Source organism: Malaclemys terrapin, chromosome 1 (genome assembly GCF_027887155.1).
Source record: "Malaclemys terrapin pileata isolate rMalTer1 chromosome 1, rMalTer1.hap1, whole genome shotgun sequence".
Taxonomy (NCBI): Eukaryota; Metazoa; Chordata; order Testudines; family Emydidae; genus Malaclemys; species Malaclemys terrapin.
In genome coordinates this window covers 172,918,690-172,942,314 of record NC_071505.1, presented here as the reverse complement: position 1 = coordinate 172,942,314, position 23,625 = coordinate 172,918,690, and the positions used below count along the sequence as shown (strand labels likewise).

The window sequence follows — 23,625 nt, the reverse complement described above, 5'->3', positions numbered from 1 at the left end:
CTAGATTTTGTTTAAATGCAGGCTTGATAATAGTCACAAGCAACAAACAATTGTGTATATGCCACTCTCCAAAACTAATCTAAGTACATTTTAGAGTTTACTACAATGTAAACTCGTTTTTCTCTAGACAGAATCTCAATACTTCTGCTGGTTCCTAAGGTAGTCCACAGGAATGAAGTTTTACAAGCTCCCTTTTTCCAACTCAATATTATTGTGATGAGCTTCAGATTTTGAAATCCAGTCTGAATTTGCCATTTTGTTTAACACAGTGTATTTGTTTTTAAATCCAAAGAATGTCAACACTACCAGATTTCCAAACAGATCACAAAAATAAAAAATACCAAAATTACCAAGACAAAAATAAATAAATAACTTAAGGATATGTATACCAATTGAGTTGCATATAATTCTAAATGGAAAAGACTTTTCCTATGTTTAGCAGAAGTGTTTGTAATTTATATAATCTTGCTCTTTTGAACAATCAATCTGCACATTCAAATGATCATAATCAACGTTAGATATTACTCCATCCAACTCTTTAAAAATAAATAAGCAGTTGTAGCCTGCCATTTTCTGACACCTGGAAAATGATGTTCAACTATCATTTTAGTATGGCTATAAAACTTTTCCTTTTGTTAGTTTATTTATGCTGACCCCACACGCAGCAAAAAGTAGTGCTATAAAAACGTGAATTTCACACATTACAAGTAATTCATCTGAAATGTAAAAGTGATCTGACTGCAGGTCCAAATGAAACAAATGATAGTCCAGTTATTTCCTCACTACTGAAGTGCATTACCAGTTATTTTGTAAAGGGATTTAACTATACATTTTTTTAGACAGAATGCTCAGATGTAGTTCTGTAAGTTTGTTTATATTTAAAAACAATGATAAAATGCATTTTCTCTTAGCTAAGGCCTGAATTCACATTTCTTCTGCAACAGCCAAGGATATCTGAAACATGACTTTGCTCTTTTAAATGATCGCTACATGTAGAAAAACATTAAATGGATTTTCAATATTAAGCTAGGTCAGGGATTGGCAACTTTCCGCATGTGGCCTCCCAGGATAAGTCACCTGGCGGGCTGGGCCAGTTTGTTTAACTGCCGCGTCCGCGGGTTCGGCCGATTGCGGCTCCCACTGGCCGCAGTTCACCATTCCAGGCCAATGGGGGCTGCAGGAAGCAGCGCGGGCCAAGGGATGTGCTGGGGATGGGAAAGGATGGGGGCCAAAGACAACACCACAAGGAGATGACCTTCATTATGGACAGCTGTTCTCATCTCAGTAGCTAATTAGATTTGTTTATGCAAAATCTAGATTTCCAAGCACAAGGTAAATTCTTTTCACATATTAAAAAAAGTCAGAGGCAATAAATTCCAGACTCCTATGTAGACCCAGGCTGTATCATATGGATGAGTGCTGGATGGCATTCCAGCGAGACATCTGGTTAAGTACTGATATCATACCATGTGAATCCCAGTCATACTTTTAGGGAAGGAATTTAAGAGGGGAAAAAGAGTCTCTTCAAGCACTTCTGAAATGCAAGTTCATTGCACTGAATTTTATACTTATACTTAGTGATTTGGGAATGTTGAAACACCTTCATCCTACATAAAGAGTTCTATAGTTCATATTTAAATCAGATGGGAACGTTTCACCACATCAGCACCTCCCTAAACAAAATGCCCACTGTTTACAACCTTCCAAATCCATTAGTGAAAATCAAATCCAGAGTAATGACACAGTGCAACAACTTGTAAGGATTAATATCTGAAGAGGTAGAAGATTAAGTGCTCCTACAGGGATTAACCCTTATGGTAAAAGCATGAGCTGTGTAAAAGCATATTTTAAGATTAGTTTCTGAAATACAATGGGTATTAACAGCTCAGTCTCTTCTCTCTTTCTATGAAAACCTTCAGATGCTAGGAAGGATATTGGTAAAATGGTAACTCACATCTAAACTTACTTTAGATTTTGATATCCTTTTCATTAGGCTGTCAATTAATTGCAGTTAACACACAAAAAAATTAATCATGATTTTAAAAATTGTGATTAATTGCATTTTTAATAGCGCTGTTAAAAATAGAATACCAATTGAAATGTATTAAATATTTTGGATATTTTTCTACATTTTCAAACCCATTGATTTCAATTACAAACACAGAATACAAAGTGTACAGTGCTCACTTTACATTATTTTTATTACAAATATTTGCACTGTAAAAATGATAAACAAAAGAAACAGTATTTTTCAATTTACCTCATACAATTACTGTAGTCAATGTCTTTATCGTGAAAGTGCAACTTACAAATGTAGATTTTTTTTGTTACGCAACTGCACTCAAAAACAAACCAATGTAAAACTTTAGAGCCTACAAGTCCACTCAGTCCTACTTCTTGTTCAGCCAATTGCTCAAACAAGTTTGTTTACATTTACAGGAGATAATGTTGTCCGCTTCTTATTTACAAATGTCACCTAAAAGTGAGAACAGGGGTTCACATGGCACTTTTTTAGCCGACATTGCAATGTATTTACGTGCCAGGTATGCTAAACATTCATATGCTCCTTCATGCTTCGGCTCTATTTTACCTGAATTTTGCCATATATTGTGTCTTATGGCAGTTTCGGATGACAACCCAGCACTTGTTGTTTGATTTAAGAACACTTTCACTGCAGATCTGACAAAACACAAAAAGGTACCAATTCGGGATTTCTAAAGATAGCTACAGCATGAGACCCAGGATTTAAGAATATGACGTGTCTTCTAAAATCTGAGAGTGATGAGCTGGAGAGGATGCTTTCAGAAGTCTTAAAAGAGCAACACTCCAATGTGGAAACTACAGAACCCGAACCACCAAAAAAGAAAATCAACTTTCTGGTGGTGTCACCTGACTCAGATGATGAAAATGAACATGCGTCAGTCTGCACTGCTTTAGATCGTTATTGAGCAGAACCAGTCGTTAGCATGGACATACATCCTCGAAAATGGTTGGAAAAGCATGAAGGAACATATGAATCTTTACCATAACTGGCACAAATGTCTTGCAATGTTGGCTTCAAAAGTGCCAAGCGAACACCTGTTCTCACTTTCATGTGACATTGTAAACACCAAGCAGGCAGCACTATCTCCCATAAATGTAAACAAATTGTTTGTCTTAGCAATTGGCTGAACAAGAAGTAGGACTGAGTGGACTTCTAGGCTCTGAAGTTTTACATTTTTTTAGTTTTCAAATAGAGGTTTTTTGTATATAATGCTACATTTATAAGTTACACTTTCACAATAAAGAGATTGCACTACAGTACTTGTATTAACTGAATTGAAAAATACTGTTTCTTTTGTTTCTTTTTTAGTGCAAATATTTGTAATAAAAATATATAAAGTGAGCATTGTACACTTTTATTCTGTGTTGTAAGTGAAATCAATAGATTAGAAAATGTAGAAAACGTCCAAATATATTTAAATGGTATTTATTATTCTTTACTGGCACGATTAATTGCACAGTTAATCGTGATAATTTTTTTTAATTACTTGACAGCCTTACTTTTCATTAAAAAAAACAAAACAAAAAACACACACTCCATAATCTATATTATGGCAATAGATCTGGCATTATAAGAGGAAAGAAATACCAAAACGGAAAAAATCTTTAAAAATACTTACTGAAGTCGCCAGTAAGAAACACTGCTTCTGCCCCTGGAGCCCACTCTTTGCAATATAGTCCACCATCCACAAGTTGATTGACTCCAAATGTTTTGTAACTTTTTGAAAATGTATCAAGGCCGCCTTCATTTTCTTCAATGTTCTTCAATCGGTCATGAAACACGGTATACCTTTCAAACAACAACATTAAATATATTTTAGAAAATTTAGCCATCTTATTTATAGTAGGTACGCAGATCAACACAGGACAATTTCTTATCTTAATGAATACACAGGTGTATTTTCGATTAGGCAGAGTACAGTGGCGTTTCCTCAGACTATGGTACTATACATTCCTTTATGTATTAAAAAAAATAGCAGGTATTTACTTCATGCAGTTGAACTTATCTTGGCAATATTTTGATACAGCACAAGGTTTACAGTACAAAAAAGCCAGCCGCACTTCCCCCTACAGTAGGGGTAGTCAATAGGTGGATGGTGGTCCAAATCCAACCACCAGATGCTTTTGAATGGACCCAAAAACTTATTTAAATTATTTTCTCTGGGAACCTTGATAAAAAGTAATTGAGTACCCCTAGCCTACAGTTTTTCACTTTACAGAAACTGTCTGTGGTTTAAGCCTACATACTGAAATTTGTGATTGACAGCCCAGAAGTCATAAGGTTATTAAACAATAAAAGGAGGACTTCACTCACACTAAGCAGCCCAGCAATTTTCCTCATGTGGCCTATAACCAATAGCATATAGGAAGATATCCTATAGGTTTGAAAATTTCTACTGCAAGTACTGTAAATACAATAGGATCTCAATTAAGCTTAGCATCCAACAGGTCATGGCCAGCAGCAGTGCAAGAAATAGGCAAGGGCCTTTTAATACCAGAAATATTTGAGAGCTACTAGACAAAGAAATAGTACTAGGTGAGTTATACAAGTTATGTGAACTTTGTTCAATTGCTCCAAGTAGTCACACTGAAGACTAGTAATGCCACAATACCATTAACGTCCCAGCCTTGAAGTGATCATTTTGATCTTGGTGGCAAATTCTGTCACCCTTACCTCCTAAAACAGTGAGACTACTCAGGGTAAGAGGTCAAGTGTGAATAAGAGCAACAGAATCAGGCCCTTAAAACTTAAAATAGTTCTCACATGGATTGCAACCACTTAGCCTTCCCCCACAAACTATAGTATTCAGATGGGTGGTAGTTTGCTAACAGTCAGACAAGCCTATTATATGTTGAAGCTTGTATCCTTTTTAGAAGATAAAGATTTCATGGCTATCTAACCGCAAAATGATCTACTCATCTGCCAAATTGCAATTTACTGTGTTATCAACAAAACTAAAATGCCAGAAATATTCTGCCTCCAAAATTTACTTATGCCAGTACACTTAAAGTTACACCCCCACCCCCCCATCAACCCCCTCCAAAATAATTTTAAGGTACTTTTTTTTTTTCTTTGATAGCAAGGAAAAAATAGAGAATGGCAGCACTGTGGTATTATACTGAGTTATTAAAGATATCCACTTTGAAGAGTCATTCATTCAAAAGGGACCATCAATCATAGTGACAACTAAGATATTACACCTTCAAGAAATGTCAACATCTGGACACCATTATGAGATTAATTTAAAGTTTTGGTTCAGAACTGGTCTCTTCAGTGGCAGAGAATTTGTGATAGAAAGGTTCAAGATGTCCCATTTGTTGGTTATTTCAATTGAAACAGGCTTATTTATATTAATGTTTACAGAGAGTTTTATTATTTTCTTAAGATTAATCTCCCCAACAGCTTCTATTATGAAGACAGATATTCACCGTGAAACCACTGTGACTCAAAAGAGGGAAGCCCCAGGATATAGTAAACAATATACTCATACCTCCCTAATGCCCATCCCCTAGTATCACTTCTGTAAATTTGCTCATGGGTGTCATGCCTCAAAATTGAGTCATGATTCCTGCGCCGTCTATGATCAATTTCATTTATAGTGCTATAGACAGCACAATGTGTCTTACAGGCCTCTGAATATAAAGATGTCATTTTCAAGAAAAAAAGTACAACAGTTGATTTTTAACAATTTTATTTGCATGCACTACATATGTCAAACACAAGCGTAGAAAAGATTTATAAAAAAAAATTAAGAGAAAGGTTAAACACACCAGTAAAGAGCAACTCACTGAAACCTGCCTCAAAAGTTCAACATCTGACATTTGGCAAGATTATTCCATTATCAACAGGATCTCCTTGCAAGTGGAAGGAGCATTCCATTGGTTATAGAGATTATATACTGCGTAATAAATTTCTAGTTTGCTATACAATGACATAATGAATGTGCCACATGCAGTCTTAAGCCACACAGAAACCACCCCAAGAGAGCTGTATGCAACATTGTTTTTAAATAGTCATACTGCAGTAGCACCCCGCAGCCCTCAGACCCGCTATAATGCATATGAACTTAATGAGGCAGTCCCCTGAGGTCAGTTGGAGTTTTATCATTGACTTTAAATAGAGCCAGGATTTCATTTCAAGGAGATTACATATATATATATATATATACACACATATATATACACACATTATATATATATATATTATATATATATATATATATATATATATGCATGCAACAGAAAAAACACAGTTACCTACCTAACAATGGTTACTGTTATTCGAGATGCGTTGCTCATGTCCATTCCATACTAGGTGTGTGCACGCCCATGTGCGCAGCTGGAGATTTTTGCCTTAGCGGTACCTGTGGGGATGGCTGTGGTGCCCTCTGGAGTGCCATGCTCATGCAGTATCATCACCCCCTCTGTTCTTCTTGCCGACAACTCCGACAGAGGGGTAAGGAGGATGGGTAATGGAATGGACTTGAGCAAAACATCTAAGAACAACAGTTATGAAGGTAGGTAACCGTTTTTTCTTCTTCGAGTGATTGCTCGTGTTGATTCCATTCTAGATGGCTCACAAGCAGAATCAACAGAGGTGTGCTCGCAGTTCACAGTCTCGCAGCATGCAGCATTGCTTTGCCAAAGCCAGCATCGTCTCAAGCCTGCTGGGTCAACACATAGTGTGACGCGAACAAGTGGACGGACGACCAGGTCGCAGCCGAACAGATCTCTTTGATCGACACCTGTGCCAGGAAGGCAGCTGACGATGCCTGTGCCCTAGTCGACTGAGCTGTCACAATCGCTGACAGAGGCACCCTTGCCAGCTCGTAGCAATAGCAGATACAGGCCGAGATTCAAGACTAGATTCTCTGGGCTGACACTAGGCAACCTTTCATCTGGTCAGCTACAGCAACAAACAACTGTGTTGACCTATGGGACAGCTTTGTTCTATCAATGTAGAAGGCCAGCGCCCATCTGATGTCCAAGGTATGCAGCCTGAGCTCCTCATCTATTGCATGAGGCTTTGGACAAAGGACTGGTAAGTAAATGTCTTGACCAGTGTGGAACTGGGAGACTACCTTGGGCAGAAAGGCGGGGTGCAGACACAGCTGGACCTTGTCCTTGTAGAAGACTGTCTAGGGTGGCTCTGATATGAGCACCCTAATCTCGGACACCCTATGGGCCGAGGTTATAACAACCAAGAAAGAGACCTTCCAGGAGAGAATCAGGAGGGAGCAGGAAGCCAAGGGTTCGAAGGGGGAGGTCATCTAGTCCAACCACCTGCTCAAAGAAGGACCAATCCCCAGGCAGATTTTTGCCCCAGATCCCTAAATGGACCCATCAAGGATTGAACTCACACCCCTGGGTTTAGCAGGCCAATACTGGTCTCAGACATGCGGGTAAAGGCGCTCCAAACTCTTCAGGAAATGCCCCATCATGGGATGGGCAAAGACCGACCGGCCTCAAAGCGGAGGATGGAACATCAAAATGGCCTCCAGGTCTACCTTGATTGAAGATAGTGACTGACCTTGGTGCTCAAGGTGCAGTAAATAGTCCAGAATGTCCTGCAGCAGGGCCTCATCCACGTGAATGTGTTGGTCCATGGCCCAACACATGAACAGCTTCCACTTTGCCACATGTATTGCCCTGGTGGACTGTTTTCTGCTACCAAGCAAAACCTGCTGGACATCAGTGGAACAGCCCCATTCGTCCGCACTGAGTCACACAGAAGCCAAGCTGTCAAGTGCAGCAAATTCAGGTGCAAGTGCAGCAGGTTGCAGTGGTTCTATGACAGCAGATCTGGCCGATGAGGTAGCTGCGGGTGGTTGCTGAGAGACTCAGCAGCATGACGAACCAGTGGTGACAAGGCTCGCTGGGGCTATGAGGATGACCATTGCTTTGTCATGAGCAAGACTCTGTGGATTAACTGCACCGGCAGGAAGGCGTACATCAACACTCCCAACCACGGAATGAGGAATGTGTCCAACAAGGAGCCCTTGTCCCTGGCCTGCAGAGAATAGAACACGTGGCACTTCCTGTTCTGTCTGGACACAAACAGGTCCACCTGTGGAGACTCCCACCTGTGAAAGATTAGGGAGACCACCTCTGGATGGAGCGACAATTTGTGGCGAGATGAGAAGTCCTGCTGAGGTGATCTGCCATGACATTCCTGGCTCCGGGAAAGTGGGCAGCTACCAGATGAATGGCAGGTACAGTCCCAGAGGCTGAGCACTTCCCAACAAAGGGCCAGTGACCTGACTCTGACCTGCCTGTTGATGCAGTACATTGTAGCTATATTGTCCATCAGAATCTGCATCACCCTGCCCTTCAGGTGGGGCAAGAACACCTGGCAGGCCTAGAAAACCACTCTGAACTCCCTGATGTTGATATGAAGGGCAAGATCGCTGTGTAGCCAGCGACCCTGGGTGTTGAGCTCGCCAAGATGGGCTCTCCAGCCCAGGTCCGATGCATCCGAAACCAGGGTAAGCGACGGAGATGGGGTCACAACGAGAACCCCTTGTAGCACCAACTCTGGATCCAGCCACCAGTCTAAGGATGAGAGGATGCAGCTTGGCACCATGACTACCCTGTCCAAGGTGTGCCTACTGGGGATATAGACTGAGGCCAACAATGCCTGAAAAGTTCACAGGCACATGTGGGCTGTGGTAAGAGAATGGCTCTTCATGTGGGCAATCAAGTCAGACATGGCCTGGAGGCATGCATGCTTCCAGAAGGAAGGCCCTGCTCACGTGGAGTCGAGAACTGCTCCAATAAACTCTATGTGCTGGACTGGTGCTAATGTGGACTTTACGGTGTTTTACAGGCCCAGATCACTGCAGATGGATCACACCAGGTCGATGCTCCATTTGATCTGCTCTGGAGACCTACCCTTGATGAGCCAGTTGTTGACATATGGGAAGATCTACCCCACGCCCCCAACATCTCACGTAAGCTGCTACCAGTGCCACACATTTAGTGAACACCCTGGGAGCCAAAGACAGGCCAAAGGGTAATGCCGTGAACTGGAAGTGACGCCCGCCCACTATAAAGCACAAAAAATGCCTGTGGCCTGGGAATATAGAGACATGAAAGTAAGCGTCCTTTAAGCCGGGATCTGCCGAGAGCGGCATACCAGTCCCCCAGATCCAGGGAAGGGATGATGGAGGCCAGGGAGACCATGTGGAACTTCAACTTCTTGAGACCACACAGGTCCAAGCTGGGCCTGAGGTCCCCTTTGGCCTTTGGGATTAGGAAGTAGCAGGAGTAGAAGCCTCTTCTTTCCAGGTCGCAAGGAATCTCTTCCACAGCCCCCAAACTCAGGAGCGTCTTTATCTCCTGAATGAGGAACTGCTCATGAGAAGGGTCCCTGAAGAGGGATGGGAAAATGGGGCTTGAGGGGCGGGAAGGAGGGGCAGCCAGGAAGTGCAGGGTATAGCCCTGGGCCACTATGTCCACGACCCAGTGGTCTGACATAAACCACGACCCAGCCGAGCGGTAGGTGGAAAGGCAGTTGAGGAAAAGGCGGGTAGGATCTGGTCAACTGACTAGAGCGTCATTTTCAGGCGCACCCTCCAAACGATCACTTCTGGCCCCCTGGGTGTTTGGCTACCTCAGGCTCGGTTGGCAAGCGGGAGGAAGAAGGGCAATGACGACTAAAACTAGTTTCCCTTCTCCTCGTAGGTCCCTGATCAGTCTGCTAGGGTCTTGGCAGCGGTGGTGGTCGGAAGGGCTTCCTGGCTGATTGTGGCATGTGCACGCCCAACAAGCGAAGGGTAGCCCTAGTGTCCTTCAACCCGTGCAGCTTGTCATCCGTTTGGTCTGAGAACAGACCAACTCCATCAAAGGGGAGGTCCTGGATTGAGGCCTGCATCTCCTGGGAGAGGCCTGCAGTCTGGAGCCAGGAACAATGTCACATGACCACCGTCAATGCAACCACCCTTGCTATCGAGTCCACCACGTCCCATGCCATTTGCAGGGAGCATCTGGACGATGCCGTGCCCTCCTCCACCAGCATGCCAAACTCTTGGGCCAAACCCTGAGGGAGGGATTCCTGGAGGTTTTTGAGACTGTCCCAGAGATTAAAATTGTACCAGCCCAGCAGGGTCTGATGATTTGCCACCCAAAATTGTTGGCTGACAGTAGAATAAATCTTTATCCCAAATAAATCAAGTTTCTTAGCATCCTTGTTTTTGGCAGTCTAGAAAGTGGGGACCTGCTTGTCTTTTTCATTGGCTGCAGAGACAAAAGGCTAATGAACACCTCAGCCAGCTGTCTATGGGATCAAAGGGACTATCATCTGATTAAGTGGCCACTCTTCCATGGGGGGGGGGAGGAAACGCAAATCTATATTTTGACAAAGAAGCAGGTCCCTGGCCACACAGACTGTCTCCTGAACATTGGTTGGAGAGGATTCTTGCACAAGAGAAAGGGGTATAAGAGGAGAGGGCAGACACCCCAAATCATATCTCCCTTGCTCTCTACTCATGGTATTATCAACAGCAGAGGAACAAAGAAAGCAGCATTGGACTAGGAGGGAGATCCTGACAAAGAGTTCCTGCAGGTTTACTGGCTGAACCATGTGGGAAGAGAGGCCTTTGCTTTGTATTCGCTTAGCTTGTTAAGTTAAATGTTAATCACATTTTACCTTTTATTTCCTTGTAACCAATTCTGACTTGTATGCCTCTTTACTGGTCACAATCTCCCTTTCCATATTTAATACATTTGTTTCTTCATTTTAGTTAAATCAGTGTGTTTGGACTGAAATGTTTGGGAAATTCCATTTGGGATAACTAGATTTGTACATATTTTCTGCTAATAAATGACAGACTTTACATGAGCTTGTATCATCCAGGAGGCTGGAGGCCAGTACAAGATGCACATTTTTGTTGGAAAATCTGGGACTTTGTTTACTGGTGTTGCTCTGTTATGTAATTAATGAGTGTCTGCACTCATACAGGATAGCTGGGAGTGATTTACATGCTGGAGGCTGTGTGTGATCAGGCCAGGAGTGGTTACTCTCACAGCAAAGCAGGGTAAAAGGCAGTCCAGATTGGAGCATTGAGGAGACATAGCTATCTGTCAGTCCAGATTGTACCCTGGGTAATGTCACAAATGCTTACTAGCAAGACCTCTCAGCTTTCCCTTTTCAAATAAATTCAGTAGTAACCCTCAAACACACCCCATTACCCAAAATAAAAACAAAGTTAGCACAACATCCAAATTCACTACTAAAAATGTTTTGCAATATAAAATAATTCTAACAAGTAAGTTATTCCAGAATTCTCACTCCAACATATTAGCCCTCCATCCCCACTCCGTCATGGTTTTTCAGCAGGATTTGAACTCAACCTTCATCTCCCCAGCACAGACTTCTTCAGCCTGCTACTGCTATCAGTGAAGTGGAAGGGGAAAGGTAGGTTGCCTGCCTCTGATGATCAGGCCACAGAGGGAGACACCATACTTGACTCAGGTAGATAACCATTTGTTACCTAATATGTCAGCTATCAAGATTTCTGGGTTCTATTCCTGACTCTACTGGCTATAGACAGCATAGACAAACAATCTCCTTGAGTTATACACAGGAATTGAATCCAGGATCTCTAGATCCTAAAGCATTAGCCTCTATCACTTGAGCTAAAGGATCACATCCATGGAGGTACTAGGAGATTCATAAGCCTCTATATCTCACTGACCTAGTCTCTAGAGAGGGACAAAGAGAATGCTGTTAGTATTACAGAAGCACATGGATTTAGACTGCTTCCAAAAGCCAGCATGGCAGAGTGGGAGAGGCATAAGAACGGCCATACTGAGTCAGACCAAAGCTGCATCTAGCCCTGTATCCTGTCTTCTGACAGCAGCCAATGCCAGCTGCTCCAGAGGGAATTAACAGAACATCTACTCATCAAGTGATCCATCCTGTCACCCATTCCCAGCTTCTAGCATCCCATCTCTGTTTGCAGTGACCACCTTCCGGTTATCATCTGCAAAATGAGTTAAAGGTAATTGCCTGCTCCTAAGGGAGGGGTATGTGCTTGGTTAATAAGGGCCGTGAAGTGCACAGAAGTACTGAAAGCTGTCAGTAGAAGATCTGGGATTAGAACCCACAGACCTTTTGGCTTGTAGCTCAGAGTATCTATTTGAGAAATGGTCTCTCATGCTCTCATGTTACCACTTGTGCAAGAAAGTGAGAAATGCATAAGAGACATGCAACACTTCTCAGGTCTGTTCCTGCTCCTGTTGCAAACCCTACTATATCAGGTCAAAAACAGATTGATATTGAAAGGAAAAAATTAGATATGATGCCTTTGTTAGAGCATGGCAAAAAAGTGGGATGAGGGTGTACCCATCCACCAGTTCATTGCAAAGGGATTTACAACGGCAACAAAAAGCCTGTAGAGCACTCCTCCAAGCCATTGAAATGCAATGTACTGTGTACACTCCTTTACCATTGTAGTAACAGTTCAACTATTTTGGTTACTTACGTCTATCCTTTACTACACTTTTGCCATATCTGCTGAAAGGTTTGCATTTGAATTAAATAGCCACTATTCCTTTTAGTCTCTACTTTCCCCATTTTACTCAACTCTTCAAGTCAAATTCAATTCAGCTTATATATTTTAGAATAGGCAAACTAACATTTGTGCAGGAGTGTAACGTATAAAGTGAACAGAAAAGATTAATTTTCAAATAACTTGCTTTAGAAGCACCAAAGGTCAATGGCTGACTTTACACAGATCAGCCCATTGGAGGAACCTGTCACTTTGCTTTTCTGATAGTTTAAAAAATGAACATTTCACTCATTTCTGCAATGATCCAAAGATGTCTATGTATGGGTGAATGTGTCCTTTCCCTATAAGCTCTAGCTGCACTATTAAAGTCACTCCATATGCAAATACTTCATCTTTCCCTCTTCTTTGAGCTATTCATTGGAATGCCATGGAACCCGTGGTGGTTTAACATTACATTCATCCCTTCATTGATCACCAGCAGACAGCACCAATCTGGAATCAAAGTTAAAAGTTCAACATTTGCATAGATAGGAATGGGTATGTTTTATTTACTTTAAGCGTCCCGATGTCCCTTTATGTTTTCAAATTCCAGTACATCATTTGTCATTTTCAGTTGTTTAAATGAGGTACAAGGCCTTGTGAACTCTTATGGAAATTAATGTTTAGTGTACAGTAAATCAGAATGGAAGCCTTGCATGGGGCAGAGTTAATTAGGTCAAATTTGAGAGTATGTGATAACTGTAAAAGTCTTCTTCTCCAGAAAACACAGCCTTGTAGTATCCCACTATAACTAACTGAACTTATTCTACATTTCCTCAGTAGTGCAGTTAGATTTCTTTCAAATTCTGATCAGAAAAACTAGTATATGAAGCATTTGAACTTCTGGATGCTGATAGTTATGTTTGTTGATGAGTACAACCATCTGTTTAATTAAGATTTGTTTCTACTTTATAGGATAATCTTTGCCCTGCAGGTCAAACAGCTGAAATTAGTCTTCTATACAGTCAGGACTACTAGAAAGGAAAGACTGGATGGAAATAGCTAAATCCTGTATATAAAGTCAGAGGCATCTTAGTGCCTATTTCTGCAGCAGAAAGATACGTCTATCCTAATTTTAATACATTACTTGCATGGCAGTTAATTTGCTTACATCTAAAATGAATTTAATGTCTTTATTGTTCCCTTATATACACAATTTAAACTATCCCTACTGTCACTTTAGCCTTCAAGGTTTATTATGCCTTTCACCTTGAGGGAGTGTCTGCAGCTTCTTCAGCAGGTACAATCGCTCATTAGTACAAATAGAGCAGGTCAACAAAAGCCTATGGCGGGGCTAAGCAGAAGCTGTATTTTAATTACCTTTCTTACCTCCATTAAAAGTAGGGGAAATGTTTACTGCATTCTCCCCATCTCCAAACCAGAAACTAAGTCTGCAGTAAAAATGGAAGATACAAACTGGACACAATGTTTAAAGTTACACAAATTAATTCATTTATACTATGGCTAACTAATGAGCAATTATTTGTTCTGCCTAAAGTTCTCCATACAGATCATCTGATTTATTTATTTATTTTAAGTAAATAAAAAATGCAGCAACATGCAAGTCCCAGCACTGAAATACCTCTTAATTTCCACAAATATGATGAAAAGAATCTAGAGTACTCAGAAAGATTAAATGATAATTATAAAGTTTTTCTTGACATTTCCAGTCAGCAGCTGCTAATTCTGGAAGAGATGTAAATACTAATAAGCAATTAAATCTAATAAGTAAGCAGTCTATTTTAATAATATTTCAGCAAGCAAACCATTGCTAACTTTAAAATGTTGGCACAGTGTTTTCTTAAACATGGAGTAAATTAGTTAAAACTGTAACCCTTTCCCTATTTTATTTTCTCAAATATTTTATGATATTAATGACTGTACTGACAGGAATTTGGCAGTCAGTGCATCTTGCAAGTTTTTTCCAGTTGCTTAACATTCAACATCCACACTGTTAATTCAGAACTAAAAGGTGAAAGTGAAAGTGATTAGAAAAAGATTTAAATACTGATTTTTTTTTCATAGGTCATTTCACTGATTTTTCTGATCAGATTCCAGTATTTGAGAGCTGAATTACAAATATTTACCCTTCTCTAATATCAATTTCTTTCTACCAGAAGCCTAGAGAACTAGTTATTAAGGCACCAATCCTGCAAAAATACATGCACATAAACAACCCCATTTGCTTCAATGCGGCTACTCACCTGTGTAAATCTTTGCAGGATCAGGGCCTAAGAAGCATCTCTAGCGATCTGAGAGATATGTTGGGATATCAAGTATTCCATTTGAAAAATGACAACTAAACTTGGTAAAATAGTGCTCTGAGTCAATTTCAACATAAAGTTATTCTGCATTTATTTTCACGGTAATCAGAGTAGTTAGACTATATTTTTCATTGACAACAGTCAAAAATAGAGTTTAAGCTTTCATTTTATATACTTTGCTAGTACATACTGGCTCAATTTAACTATGTAATATTTCCTGTTTAATCCATTGTTGTAAAAAGATTTTCCTACAAACGTTTTAAGTTGAAGAGCAGCTATTTCACTCAATGCTCATTGTTTCAATACATCTGTTTAACATCTAAATTGTAGATGGATTGCATGCTGAAACAGCGTTTTCAGGGGTGGTTTTTTTTTTTTTTTTTTTTTGTTATAAACATTCTCTTCTCTTTAATGATTACCATGGCAGGGTTTTGATTTTTTTTTTGGTGGGGGGGGGGAAGAGGGGAGATAAAAATAACTACAGAGAAACCACATCATATTTGAGGAGAATGCTGCAGAAAATGTAAAAAGATTTCTTTCTAGAAATCAGTAGACAGACTGTGTTAGCTCACGTTTGATATTACACAAGAGAAAATAAACTGAAAGGTCATCTCAACAGTTACAGTGTTGCCCTTTTCCAAGGTAATCAGCAGAGCATGTAGCAAAGACGCGAACACAAGCGTGACTGCAAAGACAGTAGCTGATAAAGAGGCATGCAGCCAAAAGTACATGGGACAAAATACTATACTTCCAATGCCAATTGAGGAGTGTGGCCAATTGAAGAGTGAGGCATTGGTAATTCTGATTTATTACTTTAATTTAAAATTGTGTTCTTGTTAAACATTCAAGTTTTCATATTGCCAAAAGACACCAGAATGTTTAATACTAACATTAATCACATACCTAGGTAAACTGAAAGAGCAATATCGTTATTAATTTGTTTGCAATGTTGAGACAATACAGTCATTAAAATTAATTTATCTAGTTTACTATGCATGTTTACTGTAACTATACAAGCTCCTTTTGGAATTCAACAGGGTTTAAATTAAGGACTAGATGGTAAACCTTTTCCATATTAAAATAAGCAGCTTAGTTTCTTCTCAGCACAGAATACTTATTGCTGGAATCTTCCACACAGACTTCTCAATCATATTAAAATAAGCTTTAAAAGCAAAAATAATTCAGACTCAACCATCTTAAAAGTTTTATTTACTTGAAGTATTTTAAATGGAGCTGTAGGTCGTAACATATCAATTCCCAGTTGAGTCCACTGTCAACTATTGCTAAAGGACTTATTTTGTATTAACAGATATCAAGGTTGAGTCTGGAAAAAAAATAAACTCAACAAGTCCCACAGCAACAATACTGACAGCTACAAAGTCCGAATCAAAACTCAGACTAAAATAATAGCTGCACTCAGGCTTTGGGAAAAAACAGGGACAATGTTGATCACTTCTGAAGAGCTTTTTTGGTTGGCAAGCCCTACTATTCCATAAAGCTTAAGACTTTCTTTACACATTGACAAGGCTAAGAAACCCAAGTATCAAGGGAATGGCAATGGGAACTATTTATAAAACTTTCTTAAAATATTTTTGGTATGATTCAGCACACCCCTACAGATTGTTAAGGATCAAAGTTCTGCACATAGTGACCTTGGTCCACAGCAGTTTATTTCTACCGCATTTAATTTTAGTTGGTTGCACTATGGAATGTGATCTTTAAATGGCCTTTATTAGTTTGTCACAGCAGTGAACATAAGAAGCCATCTGTTTCTTCTCAAATTTGGACTCCAAGTGTGCTCTATCAGTTTGGCTTCAGTTTTCTTGTTAATTCTGCAAGTAATGTTATCTTAAAGGAGCACAATAATATGCTGAATAGGATTTACCTTTCTACATCGATACTGAGCACAATAAGCTTTATACAAAAATCTTAATTCCCTACCAAAAGGGGATGGGGGGACATCATCCTACAATGTCAGAATTTCGTTCCTTGCCAACTTCACCCAAATCAACAGGATTTTGACTGGCACTGCTGGTTATGTTAACCATGCATCCACCTTTTGAAGGAACGTTACCCAAACTTATTCCACTGTTTAAACAAAAAAAAAAAAAAAAACTATTGCTAAAGAGAGAACAATGAAGCAGCAATAGCTGCTCCAGCTTCACTATGAATTTCCATAATAAGCCTACTTCAGGTCCCTCTAGAATTCATCAGACCACTATCTGGTCTTTGAAAAGAGCCAGTACCAGTTACCTAGAGGGAGAGGCAAGAAACCCTGTTGCTGTGATAAAAGTCTGTCCATGGGTGGGGGAAGAGAAGAGTTTCTTCACAACTTCTCTCCATCATTAGTTGGCCTCTGCCCTGAAGTATGAGTGTTTATATTCCCAATACTTTTTGGTTGTCTAGTGTAACTGTGGATGTTCGTTATTCATACAAAACAAATAATCCTTTAAATCCTACTAAACCCAACCTCATTTACACTTGCAATGAGTTCCAAAGATTTATTATATATGATGTACAAATATTTCATTTTATGTGCTTTAAATTTGTTGCCTTTCATTTTAATTGAATCCCCCCTTGTCGTATTACAGGGAAGAGTAAATAGCATCCAATTTACTTCCTCTATACTAAGCAACAGAGGGTCCTGTGGCACCTTTGAGACTAACAGAAGTATTGGGAGCATAAGCTTTCGTGGATAAGAACCTCACTTCTTCAGATGCAAGAAGTGAGGTTCTTACCCACGAAAGCTTATGCTCCCAATACTTCTGTTAGTCTCAAAGGTGCCACAGGACCCTCTGTTGCTTTTTACAGATTCAGACTAACACGGCTACCCCTCTGATACTTGACTTCCTCTATACTGTTCTTTTATTATACTTCTCACTTTCCCTCTTATTAACCTGCTTGCCAATAAACTTTCCACTCATCCTATGGAAATTTTTGCAAGTCTTTAATCATTCGTTACACACTTCTGGATCACTATCTTTTTGCTTTAATATGACCAAAACCGCTCTGTTTTCCAGGCAAGTCCATATAATACCATTAGATTTCCAACAATAGTTTTCTACCCCGTTCCTTACACATTCTAACATTTTAGGATATTCACTAACTCTGCACTTTGGACAAAGGTTGTCAGTACTCTAGACAGCTCAAGTAAACTCAGTTCTTCCAACCTCCCAAATGCGACTGACTTTACATTTTAGAACCCAGTAATTTGTATGGAGTTGTCCATATTATTTCTTCCAGAATAGAGTCTCTTGCATTTGTTTGCACTGAATTTCATCCGTTATCATAGTGTCCATTTGCATACTTTTGTTAAATATCAAGTCTTCTAACCTGACTAAATTGTGTCATCTGCAAATCTTGCCCCTTCAATATTAATCACATTTCCAGATTAAGATTATATTAGAATGCTGGTCCTTGCACCGATTTTGAGGCTTGCCACTGTTAACCTTGTGCCATGTTGAAAACTGACCATTTATTCCTTCTCAAACATTTCCTAGTCTTGATAAAAAATATTACTTCTCACTCCCTCACTAATTTTCTTAGAAGCCTTGTGAAAAATAAATTTGTCATTCCAACTAAATTACAACTGTGGTTGTGACATAAATTCCCTGTAAACTGAGCAGCTGGGCAGTCACCCAGCAGGCTATCAAAGTGCCATGCAGTTCAGGTGTCCCTCCCTCCACTGCCATGTGCTGCTCCTGCCCTCTGCCTTGGAGCTGCTCCCAGGAGCCTCCTGCTTACTGTGCAGAGTGGGGGAGGGTGCTGATGTCAGTATGTCCCCTCCCCCCAACCCTGTACCCCATCTCCACAGAGTGGGGTGGGGGGAAAACACAGCAGGGCTCGGGATGGAGAGAGCTTGCTGGCAGCTGCTGCTGCTGTGTCTGAACTTACTGATCTACTTAAAAGGGCAGCGTACTTAAAGTGGCATCAGCGTACTTAAACAGGCAATGCACGTCTCTGTCACACACACACACACACTCCAACACATACTTGTACGGTTGTTGTTACTTCTTGATACTTCTTTCAAAGTGTGTTATTTTAGTTTTTTGACTGGTCTATGTATTTCATAATTTTTATTTCTCTTACGCTTAAATTTCGTTTTTTGAGTAGTGAGTTCTAAAATGCCTAACCTGTCCTGGCTAGAGTAATCATCCCTATGGTAACATTTAAAAAATAGATATATATATTATCTAGGTTTTTGGTTTCTGCTGGTGGCGCATATCTGCACATTACCTCAATGTGGTGCACATAAAATTCATTCTGCACATGGATTGAAAAAATTAGAGGGAACACTGGTTGTGACCTGCAATAGATATGTCAGATTTTCCTTCCTGTCTGAAGCCAGAAGGAGACTTCTTGTATGTGAAGCACAACCTGGCAGCTATACTGGTAGAAGAAAAAATATTGGATTCAAGGGACAAGTACAGACACTACATCACACCAGAGAAGCTAAGGTGTTCTTGGACAGCCAGATTAAGGAAACATTAATACACTGGATTCAAATAAAGTAATACTGGAAGAAGAAAAAAAAAGTCAGGTAAAATAGACATCAAGGTCTGGCATTACTGGTTAGTATTTGTGTAGCAGTGAGAGCAGAAGTCAGGCTTCCAGAAAAAAAGAGCAGAGACAGCATTTAAATTCTAATAAGCAGAAGCACCACCTTGCTATTTGCATTTATTAATCATTTTGACTTGTCAACTAAGTCAACTGCAAACACAATACTACTTTAACAGAAGTACCACTGAAGAAACTTCATGAAGATGAGATAATAGAACAAAACAAGTCAAATCTCAGAATGTATGTCTCCATCAAGCAATCAAGTGCCTTAAGAGTTCATAAGATTTTAAAGAAGGACAAATCCTCATGAGAGTTTACTGTTCAATAAAAGTTTTTCAAAGTTTCTCTTTGCTTCATCTGTTTAAAAGGACTTTACATGCCCTCTTTTGGCATTGGGTTGGTGCGCTTCAGAAACGGAAAATCCACAAGTTCGGTTTCCTTCATCCACTCCCATCTACTAGGAACATCTTTGGACTATTTTCTTCCTATTTGGAGAATGAGTAACAGGCATAAATTATGGTGGGATGCTTGTGATATTGGGATAAGAGACCCCATCTGATACAGAAGTGGGGAGGGTAAAATTTGTAGAGGTCTTGCATGGGTATCCAATACCCTAGTAAATAGATATTATCTGAAATTAGGATGAGGAAGAAAAAGCAGTGAGATTCAAAGCTTAAATGGATCTGACATTGGTGGGTGCTGTTTAGACATGGTGCAGGTTGGTTTGTGTCAGTTCTCTTGTTGCCTGTCTCTTCAATGGCTACTTTGAGATGAAACACTGCTGGGAGTGGAGAAGGGGTGTCAAGGAATAGCGTTTTAACAGGCTAAGGGGGAAAAGGGTGGTTTAGATTAGGAGCAGGGATAAGAGATGTCTATTTGTGGTCTTTTAAGCAAAGTTATCCCACTCTGTGTGTGATAATTTTCTACACAAACAGAGCACTGGATGGGCACTTTTGATGTATAAAGTTTAACAATAAAAGATTCACGGATTCAAAATTTGTCACCCATTGCTTAAAAGGATTGTTTCCGTACTTAGCAATTCTCCCACAGCTGCACTATTTTCATGAGTTTTAATACTCTTCTCCCTCAAAAAAGCAGACTGAACAGAGATTGTGCCACATCTCTGGGGCTTGTTAAATGTTTGACTAGCTTTGGAAGTGATATTTGAACTCTTCTCCAACTCTTCTGTGAACTTTTGAAGTACATTTTAAAAATAGAAAAACCATCTGAGGAAAGATACCATACCACTGTATATGTATTGTAATATATTACATCTCTACACTTGTCCAAATATAAATATTAATATTATTTCCAAAAAAATATGCAGCATATAAATGCATTAACCCAAGAAGAAAGAGACAGGACGTAGGAAACTCCTTATTCTGGACAGAAGCCTAGAAAAGTTCTGCTAACTCTGTACTGCGAGCCCAATTTTCAGCTTGGAGAGCTGCCAAAGTAAAGCCTTCCATCTGAAGCCAAGCAGGACTATAGGTTAGTCCCCTAGCTTCTTTGACAGTGGCTACAGCTTTCAGATATGCTGTAGACCTGATATATTTCCTAGTGCTGTCATGTAAGGGGAAGATATGAACTAGAAACTTGAAGATTTGTTAATCAAAGTTAGTCAAAAATAACCTCTTCAGTGAAAGCCAGCCATTCAAGGAAATAGTTTGCAAACTCCATGCACACACACTGGGGAGCAAAGGGCGTTCAGAGGCGCCTGAAGAGTATGTGGGCAAGACAGCACAATTTTTTTTTTTTTTTTTTTTAAAACATCTGAGGTCCTGAGTTATAGTACATTTGTGTGTCTGCAATCTAAGCTCTACAGGATAGGAGAACAGTTTTATATATTTAAACTAGTCTTCACCTTTTTTAATGTCACATATCTACAATGTTCATTGCTGCGTTTCATGCCAACCTCTCCTGCTCATGCACATTCATTGTGTAACACAGATTTAATCCAGCAGCGGAGTGTTGTTCACAAAAAATAGAAATAAAACAATATCAACAAGAAAAGTGTTTCAGCTGTCATTCAAATAGGACAATTTGCAGACTAAATTAACGAGTTATAGAATTACACCAACACGGAAGACTGTGGGCAAAAGCTTAACAGGAAAAAATTGGTTAGTTTTCGTGGGTGAAAGTTAACAAAAATAAAAGTTCCCTCATTATCTGCATATTTGCTTTCACTTACCTATTCACAGAAATACTCTGAATACTGAAGTAAAGTTACTTAAGTTGTTAGCTCTAAAACAACTGCCAAGAGAGACAATCCAGTAAATGAACATAAGTTCAGCAGGTGTATTGTATATGCAAAAAACACCCACCAAACTGATTCCCACACATTGCTGAAACAGTCTATAAATTTATGGTGAAAATACATGGCTACTGTCTGAATAGTCAGGCAGGCAGGCAGACTTTCTGCTAGAGAAAGACCTTACTAATGTGTATGTTGTCTTTTGCTGTGTATTTTGGGTCAGTTAAAGCTATTACTGAAGTGTGCAAGGAGAACTTTCACATCAATAATGTACTCAGGCATATGAACTGATGTAGTAATAGAATATTTATACAAGTTATTTTTCCTGGTTATTTACATTATTTTTAATGACTAGATTTTTAACTTATTTAGTGTATGAATTTTGTAAAATGATTATATTACTGGTGCAACCTTAACTGTAAGATTAAAAAAATTGTCAAAATTCCCTTTTAAGGAAAAAAGTAAGGAACACTGCAAATTTAAAAATAGACTGGTGTCCACAAGAAACATCCCACTACAATTTTTTCCAGCTCCCAAGGGATCCAGGTAGGACACTTTATAACCACTATAAGGTTTTTTATGTAGTAGGGTGCATAAGAGGATTGTCTCTGCTGCAAGCATCCAGATTCCTTTCCTATGCATCTTGGGAGAGGAACAGCAAAGATTATCCCCTCCCATGTAGCAAGGCTCCTAAGTATTCCTTCCTGCATAGCTAGTGGCAGCAAGGCAAAAGTTCCACTGTGGTGTATTTCCTAATATGTACAGCAGACAAACTGCTACTATGGACCTCCTAAGATATGCGAGAAAGCAGCTCCTCTCCTGCACAATTTAAGAGATGCTGCTGGGTATCCTGTCCAATGCGCCAGAGCTCCATGGGACCATACTTAAGACGTGTTCTGCTCAAAACTCAAAATGTCAGACACCTCAGAGTCTTCAACGAGATTCCTCACTCTGCACAAAGTTAAGCAAGCGCGCAAGTCATTGCAGAATTGGGGCCTAATTCTTAATAAAACTCAAGGGATCCGAAACAAAAACAAAACTGATACCAGCCATGAAATTAGAGAAGTTAACTCTGAACTTCCAAAAGTATTTTCCCCTGTAGCTTCCCCCAAAAAATTAAAGGGGAGTAGGTATGTTTGAGACATTTTCAAAGCTAGCAACTATGTACTGTTTTTTTAAGCTTCTCTTATAATAGACTAGTCCAGTTTTATTCCATCTCATGAATCCACTACAGCCAAGTGTAAACTCATAAATGCTCTTACATTTTAGTCCAAAAAAGCATAATGTATTTTTTAAATTATCTACAGGACTAGTGACTACATTTTCTATCTACAGCAAGGAATTCAAATATAAGTGGGTGCTCTCTGACATAAGATTTAAAATGGGTCTTTTTTTCCTTTTATAGTGTACATAGTGTGTAGAGTAGGGGCCACTGGATGATTGAGGTGCTAAAAAAGCACTCAAGGAAAATGAGGCCATTGCAGAGAAGCTAAATTAGTTCTTTGTTTCAGTCTTCACTGCAGAGAATGTGAGGGAGATTCCCACATCTGAGCCATCCTTTTTAGGTGACAAATCTGACACACTGTCCAAGATTGTGGGTCAAAGCAGGCGGTTTTGGAATAAACTGATATATTAAACACAGTAATAAGCCATCAAAACCAGATGGTATTCACCCAAAAGTCCTGAAGAAACTCAAATATGAAATTGTAGAACTACTAACTGTGGTATGCAACCGCTTGCTTAAATCAGCCGCTAGAGGATAGCTAACGTAACACTGATTTTTAGAAGAACACTTCAGATGCAATCTTAGCAATTACAGGCCAATAAGCCTAACTGGTTGAAACTACTGCGAACAACAGAATTATCAGACACAGATTGAACATAGTACGTTTGTGAAGACTCAACATGGCTTTTGTAAAGGGAAATCATGCCTCACTAATCTATTAGACTTCTT

The 23,625-nt window shown here is 39.7% G+C and overlaps 1 protein-coding gene across 1 annotated transcript in view; it reads right to left on the bottom strand.

Annotated features, from left to right (window-relative positions):
- GBE1 (1,4-alpha-glucan branching enzyme 1) overlaps window positions 1-23,625 on the bottom strand; it is a 289,971-nt gene that overhangs the window by 207,292 nt on the left and 59,054 nt on the right. Inside the window, exon 2 of the mRNA XM_054046998.1 lies at window positions 3,663-3,832. Within this exon, the coding sequence (XP_053902973.1) occupies window positions 3,663-3,832 (170 nt within the window). The remainder of the gene's footprint in view (window positions 1-3,662; window positions 3,833-23,625) is intronic.